This window comes from Procambarus clarkii, unplaced genomic scaffold (genome assembly GCF_040958095.1).
Source record: "Procambarus clarkii isolate CNS0578487 unplaced genomic scaffold, FALCON_Pclarkii_2.0 HiC_scaffold_136, whole genome shotgun sequence".
Classification (NCBI taxonomy): domain Eukaryota; kingdom Metazoa; phylum Arthropoda; class Malacostraca; order Decapoda; family Cambaridae; genus Procambarus; species Procambarus clarkii.
Window position 1 is genome coordinate 547,312 of NW_027189169.1, and position 8,136 is coordinate 555,447.

Sequence of the window (8,136 nt, forward strand, 5' to 3'; positions counted from 1 at the left end):
AAGTTGTAGCTGTAAGTTTGATATTGTTATAATTGGGTGGGAAGAGAAACAAACTGGTGATCCACATGGCTTTTATTTACCGAATTATACCACACCGGGTTATCGGTGACATTTACACTGTATTCACCTAATCTAAGTAGTAATTTACAATGCACCATTTACTATGTACCATTTACAAAAGAGCATCTGCTCGAAATATTATTCACCTAAGTAATAATTAATCCAACAAAATAACTTAATCCTAACAGATATTAAAGTCATCAGCTGGAGAATTAAAATCAAACTGTCATACATGAGGCCATCAGGTAATTAATAGGCTTCTAGTTAACCGGCAGATGACCATTCAAACTTAGGGTGTTTATGAAATTTCCTAGACAATTAAGTACTAATTCAGACAGTAAATGCATTATATAATTTGAATTCGCAATTACAACTTCTGTTCTGAATTATTACTATCGAATTACTATCGAAGTAATTCCGCTATTACTATAGCGGAATTGTGTGAAAGAATTAAATTGCCTGTATTCCATTCAGGTACAAAACTACTGTTATCAGCAAATGTGAGATAATGAAGGCAAAATTTGAATGGTACCAGTTTGATATTGTAGATTCATTAAAGAGAATACAAGAACAATTTAGCATTTCGATTTGTATGGAAATCATTTCGATCTGCATGGAAAGGCTCCTAATTCGAGATTTTATAATTTCGGTATGTTCTGCATGGTCTTATTGGTTAGGTTAGTGCCTAGGACTATGGTTAGTGCTTTTGAGATCCAGAGGGTAAAGGAAGCAGTAAAGTAGAGCAAGAGGGCAGTGTCCACATCTGGGATGGCAGTAATGGATACAAGAACAATTTAGCATTTCGATTTGTATGGAAATCATTTCGATCTGCATGGAAAGGCTCCTAATTCGAGATTTTATAATTTCGGTATGTTCTGCATGGTCTTATTGGTTAGGTTAGTGCCTAGGACTATGGTTAGTGCTTTTGAGATCCAGAGGGTAAAGGAAGCAGTAAAGTAGAGCAAGAGGGCAGTGTCCACATCTGGGATGGCAGTAATGGATGTGGTGGAGGAGTAGGCTATCACAGCAGCACAGCGCACAGCCTCTACCACTGGCGCCCACAACCACCCATCATACATGGCTGACATCACACCCACTGTCACGAATATGAAGATCTGGCACGTCACAACCGCCTCCAAGGATAATATCTGAGGGACACAAATAATATTACTACATTACCCGACACTAATTACATAAATAACTTTGATTTACGATAAATCTAAACTAATTCTGCTCTATTAAATCTAATATTAATTCTAAATATTCTTGTAGGGCCTCATAATGTACTTACATTATGCATCCAGCATTTCTTCGACCCATAATTTCGTTGATTATTTAAAATTATCAAAAAGCTAAAAATGGGTTGAACTTGTGGGATTAATATAATTTGCTGTAAATTCTGAATTAATTTGCTCGCCTTCCTAAGTGAAGATAGGACGGTAGTCGTATCAGACTTAGGTGCTAGGCGGATGTGTCGTGGAGTGCTCTTGAGAATGTGTGACCACATGCTAAGCAAATTGAGTAAGATCAAATAATATCACATTGTCTGTCAGAATATGGAGAAGGCGGTTTGCCTCAGCAACAGGAGAACCTCTGGGATGAACTCTTCTCTTACAAAGAACATCGTATGCATTATAAAAGCCAAGAAAATGGAAGAAAGCTCGTGGGGAAGCACTGTCCCGTTTTCTGATTTGGTTCCTTTGGTTAGGAGAGGACACGTTAAATTAATTCTTGACTTTGGGAAACCTTAGGAGAGGCTGCTGGGAGAACCAATGGGAGACTGCTATGCGTGCAGGCCTTTTCAGGTGAGCGAGGACCAATAAAAAGAATTATCATACAGGTAAAAAGTGAAACCGAGAGTGGGATGAGAAACGAATTGTAATGATCAATGCCAGACGGGACCGGGTCATTTGAGGTCTCAAAAGGAAAACGTCACCAGACAGATGCAGGGTGTTCCTCGGTCATACATACATAACAGATGGAACCGACGTGGCAGTGGGAAGTATTAAATTATCTCAATAAATTTACTTGAACTTTATGAGCATAGTGGAAGCATAGTTGAAGTAAATGTGAATACACACAGAAATCACAATAACGTAATACATCAAATCTACAAGGGACGTGATGAGGATTCGACCTCATTCCCAAATTTGGGAACAAGGGATGTTCCCAAATTCGCCTTAGTCAACTGAACATGGTCAAAAGAATTGCAAAAGAGTGCTACTGCCCTCACTAGGATCCCAAATTGGGGTTTCACACAATTCCTCATGCCTCCATCACGGACTTTGTTCGTTTAAATGTCAATAATTAGCAAACAAGGTGCGTAATGAAGACAAAAACTCTGAATTAAGAGCAAATGGAGACAAGAAACTGTAAAGGCCTTACCTGGAAGTTGAAGCACATCAGCTGTTGAGCGATGAACGACAGCGCCATGTGAGTGGAGACATACATAAATTGCCACAGTGGCAGTTGGGGGTCGTACTTGGGCCTGGGAGCCTGGACGTCGGTGAAGGTGAGAGGGTCCCCTAGACGAGGCGTCCCCGGGGCCCAGCCGGGGCCGTAGAACACAGACCTCAGTGAGTCTCCCCAACTGCTCATGCTTCTTGCCTTCCGGTAAACTTCAGCGAAGTAGAAGAACTGTGCAGATAAATTTCTAATATGTAAAACAGATTTACAAAGGCCGCTTACCACAAAATGATGGCGAGTTCAAGAAAATATTGGGGAAACTCCAAGCACGGTATACATAAGAGCTATATTTATATCAGATGGATAAATGTTATGAATGAATTTATGAATTACTGTATACCTAAAACAAAAGTGTACAGAAAAAATAGTATAATAGTATATAAATAGTATTTACTAGAGTATAGTAAAAATATTTAGAGTACTTATTTAAATGTTTTTAAGTCCACTAGTTAAAAGATATTCCTCTATCGTACATGCTTATGCATGTGTTCGGCAAAATGAGTAAAATAGTTGATAACATACCTGATGCCAGAGAACGTTATGGGTCTGGGGCTGCTGTGTCAAGCCGTAGACTATCTCCTCCTGGTCTCTCTCTCCCTCAAAGGTGCCAAAGATGCGATCCCAGATGATCAACACACTGGCGTAGTTTTTATCCAGGCACCACTTGTTAGCTCCTGGATATAAACAATTAGTCTGTTGAAGTATTATGCTAAACATAAATCTTTCAGATAAAATGATTCTACTAATATCTCATTAGTTACAAACGAACATAGGCATAAAAACGAACGAACGGAGGCATTATGCGGGTTTGGAGGCATAAAAAAGTAGACGCATTGCACCAGACCTACCATGATGGACGCGGTGATGGGAAGGTGTCATGAAAATCCAGCCTATTGGTCCGAGGCTGCCAATGTACTCTGTATGCACCCAGATCTGGAACACATAATTTAAAGCAATGTGGACAACAACCGAGGGTAGCGGAAATCCTAGTAGAGCCAGAGGTTGGTAGCAACACATATTGGCGGGTCGCTGGAACATTGATATGCGTGTCGCCGTGGCAAAGTCGAAGTCTTCAGAAGAGTGGTGGACCTGATGTATTGCCCAAAGGACATTCAGTTCTGAAGGTGGAGAAACAAATAATGAGTTTAATGATGGTATGTGTTGTCAGCCGGACAGCTTAATATCGCACACTATGCCTTTACATAGATAATTGACCAAGATAACAGTTAACGTTTTACATACCATGGTTAGCTCTGTGGATCCAATAGTAGCAGAAGTCAACGAATATGAAGGCGCCAAACCAGGTATAAGGCGAGTCCCAGGGTAGTTCCCACAGGCGGTACTGGTAGAGCATCTGGTAGCTTGCCATACCAAACGATGCAGTCACTAATCTGAAAGCACAGACGTTCATGAAATTAATTTTCTTCGAAGTTAAGTACTCATGTACTTAACAGTACATGTTAAACATACATATTATTATTACTATTTAGAACGTTTAAGCCTCCCTCCGAACGCAACACAGTGCGTTCCCTCCCTTACCCTGCAGACTCGTGAAGGATGCCAATTCCAAACGACGAGAAAACTTGGTTGACTCTGGCAGGGCGGCCCATCAGGTAGCGCGCTATCACCTCCGCAAAGACAATCGTTACGACCAGTGGAACGGCCTGAAATACACAGATTTATTATAGCTGTCTTATGTTAATATACTAAACTCACATCTTAGCTGACATTTAGATTAAACTCACATCTTAGCTGACAACTTACATGCAGAAATATTTCGATTATGTAGTTGATTTAGTCAATATGATGCAAATGTTAACAATAAAGGTACCTCTTGAACGTATTCGGGGACTTCTTCAATATGCCTGAAGGTTGACCTGCTCGGGTGGACCAAGTACAGCATCCTAGCCATTCGCTCAATCAGGAACCACCCCATCGCTGTTGCACACAAAAGCGAAACGTTAACTCGGAAATTGTGAAACGTTATTAAATATATAATATATACGTAAATAATACTAATTCTGTTAATACACATTTTTTTATAAATATATTTTTCAAAAGATAAAATGTGTTAAGCCTATACAAAGGAAAAAGTTGGATATGTTCAAGATGAAAATTGAGATAATATTAACATATAACAGTGTGTAAAAAGGCCTTCATTTAAAATAAACAAATAAAAGGTCGAATAATTAATTGTGGTGCTTACTGGTGAAGTTGTGTGCCGCCATGGGCCACGGTGGAGGACACTGGTGCTGCTACACTCACCAGTTGGTCATCAACTGAGACAACGACGTTGTTTGCTGCTTTAGATTTAGCTACTCAGAAGGAAGTGTCCATGTAGCACGGGCTATGGTGAGCCTTTGTGAGAGAGACGCCAGTTTCTCCTTACTTTAAACACACTAGGTCAGGTGGGTGGTGGTTTGACACCGATTTCATTCTCTGGACTAGGAAGCCTATTAAGCTTAACACAAGAATCAAGGAAAGTGCAGAGGGCCTATTAGCCCATACGTGGCAGCTCCTATATATATCTACACAAACTCATTAGAGTACTAATTTAACAATGTAAGAAAGATTGGAATTTTAGGCCTATTGGTTCATTCGATGAATTGAAAGAATTTCATCAGGCAATGGGATGTAGTCATTGCGCAAATTCGCCTTGGCTATAGACACATCTGGCAAGTTAGTGAGGCTTAACCACTACCAACAATACTTAGATTGTAAACTCTGTGATAAACCTTTAATGCATTCACTAGAACACTATGTTGCTGAAAGCGAAACCGTAAAAGACTTATGTGGTACAAAAGACCTCATGGTCTATTGTACCACAAACTGTGTAAATGTTTCATTGACTCAGGTGTTTTGGACGACATGCTAACATTTTATACAAAACTTGCTTATCTATTTTATAGAATGAAGAACAATTTTATGCATATTACTTCTAAGCTGCATCACGTATGAACCCATCCCAGTCCTTGTGTGGCAGTGCATAATAGAAAGCTGTTTTCACATATTCAAACATTAATTAAAACATTGATTATAACCATGATATGTGCTTCAGAATACAGTTTAGACTTATTGTCTTGCGTATGACCTGTCCTGCGTGACAGTAAATACCAGCATTATCCTCACTTTAATAAGAATTAATTGAAGTCCTCAGTTTAGGCAAAATTGTAATTCATTTTGTAAAAAAAAAATGTTAATAATAATCAATCCAAAATGTATGTATGTATGTATAAGAACAAAGGTAACTGCAGAAGGCCTATTGGCCCATATGAGGCAGTTCCTATTTATAACCACCCAATCCCACTGACATACAAGTCCAACTCACGTTTTAAACAACCGAGAGACCCCACCTCCTCCATGTTACGCGATAATTGATTCCACAAATCAACAACCCTGTTACTAAATCAGTATTTACCCAAGTCTTTCCTAAATCTAAACTTATCCAATTTATACCCATTGTTTCGTGTTCTGTCTTGTGTTGATACTTTTAATACCATAAGAACAAGGTAACTGCAGTAGGCCTTTTGGCCCTTACGAGGCAGGTACTATTTATAACCACCCAATCTCACTCACATACATGTCCTACCCAAGTTTGACACAATCGAGGGACCAAAACTCCACCACATTACGTGGTAATTGGTTGAACAAATAAACAACCCTGTTACAGAACCAGTATTTACTCAAGTCTTTCCTAAATCTAAACTTATCCAATTTATACCCATTGTTTTGTGTTCTGTCTTGTGTTGATACTTTTAATACCCTATTAATATTCCCTTTGTTATGTCCATTCATCCACTGGTAAATCTCTATAATGTCACCCCTAACTCTTCGCCTTCCAAGCTAATACAATTTAAGCTTTGTTAATTTTTCTTCATATAAAAGATTTCTAAAATGGAGAATTAACTTTGTCATCGTATGCTGGACACTTTCATAAAAGCATAAGAACATAAGAACAAAGGTAACTGCAGTAGGCCTATTGACCCATACGAGGCAGCTCCTATTTATAACCACCCAATCCCAAACCCACTCATATACATGTCCAACCCACGCTTGAAACAATCGAGGGACCCCACCTCCACCACGTTACGTGGTAATTGGTTCCACGAATCAGCAACCCTCTTACCGAACCAGTATTTACCCAAGTCTTTCCTATATCTAAACTTATCCAATTTATAAACATATTTATTTAGTTTCGTATTCTGTCTTGTGTTGATACTTTTAATACCATACGAACATAAGAACAAAGGTAACTGCAGAAGGCCTATTGGCCCATACGACGCAGTTCCTATTTTTAACCACCCAATCCTACTCATATACATGTCCAACCCACGCTTGAAACAATCGAGGGACCCCACCTCCACCACGTTACGTGGTAATTGGTTCCACGAATCAAAAACATTTTAACAAATATTTTATATCTGTATTTACTAAAGAAGAACTTAACAAAGCTTTTGATACAGTGCCACATGAAAGACTGATTAAAAAGTTGATGGTATTCATGGTATTGGGGGTGCTATATTAAGCTGGATTAGGGCATGGCTATACCAAAGGAAACAGAGAGTTAGTATAAATGGAGTCAGAGTGGGAAAATGTTGTAAGTGGGGTGCCTCAGGGCTCTGTCCTGGGACCTCTGTTGTTTATAATATATATAAATGATTTAAGAACATAAGAACATAAGAACAAAGGTAACTGCAGAAGGCCTATTGGCCCATACGAGGCAGCTCCTATTCTATAACCACCCAATCCCACTCATATACTTGTCCAACCCGTGCTTGAAACAATCGAGGGACCCCACCTCCACAATGTTACGCGGCAATTGGTTCCACAAATCAACAACCCTGTTACTGAACCAGTATTTACCCAAGTCTTTCCTAAATCTAAACTTATCCAATTTATATCCATTGTTTCGTGTTCTGTCCTGTGTTGATACTTTTAATACCCTATTAATATCCCCCCGGTTATGTCCATTCATCCACTTGTAAACCTCTATCATGTCACCCCTAACTCTTCGCCTTTCCAGTGAATGCAACTTAAGCTTTGTTAATCTTTCTTCATATGAAAGATTTCTAATTTGGGGAATTAACTTAGTCATCCTACGCTGGACACGTTCAAGTGAATTTATATCCATTCTATAATATGGCGACCAAAACTGAACTGCATAATCTAAATGGGGCCTAACTAGAGCAAGATATAGCTTGAGAACCACACCAGGTGTCTTGTTACTAACGCTGCGATTAATAAATCCAAGTGTCCGATTTGCCTTATTACGAACATTTATGCATTGATCCTTTAGTTTTAAATTCTTACTAATCATAACTCCCAGATCCCTTTCGCAATCCGACTTCGCAATCACAACACCATCTAGCTCGTATCTTGTAACTCTATCATCATTACCTAACCTCAGAACTTTACATTTATCAGCATTAAACTGCATCTGCCAATCCTTTGACCATTTCAAAACCCTATCTAGATCAACTTGAAGTGATAGTGAGTCCTCCTCCGAATTAATTTCCCTACCGATTTTCGTATCATCGGCAAATTTGCAAATGTTGCTACTCAAACCTGAATCTAAATCATTTATATATATTATAAACAACAGAGGTCCCA

At 39.1% G+C, this 8,136-nt stretch overlaps 1 protein-coding gene across 1 annotated transcript; it reads right to left on the reverse strand.

Moving 5' to 3' along the window:
- Window positions 1-223: 223 nt before the first annotated feature.
- Window positions 224-4,462, reverse strand: LOC123752128 (alkylglycerol monooxygenase-like). The gene is made up of 7 exons (XM_069320454.1): window positions 4,358-4,462; window positions 4,066-4,190; window positions 3,769-3,917; window positions 3,375-3,644; window positions 3,049-3,200; window positions 2,446-2,697; window positions 224-1,208 (listed from the first exon to the last, which is right to left on the reverse strand). Exons 1-7 carry the CDS (start codon window positions 4,460-4,462, stop codon window positions 918-920), a joined length of 1,344 nt encoding a protein of 447 aa, XP_069176555.1. The 3' UTR covers window positions 224-917.
- Between the last annotated feature and the right edge of the window lie 3,674 nt (window positions 4,463-8,136).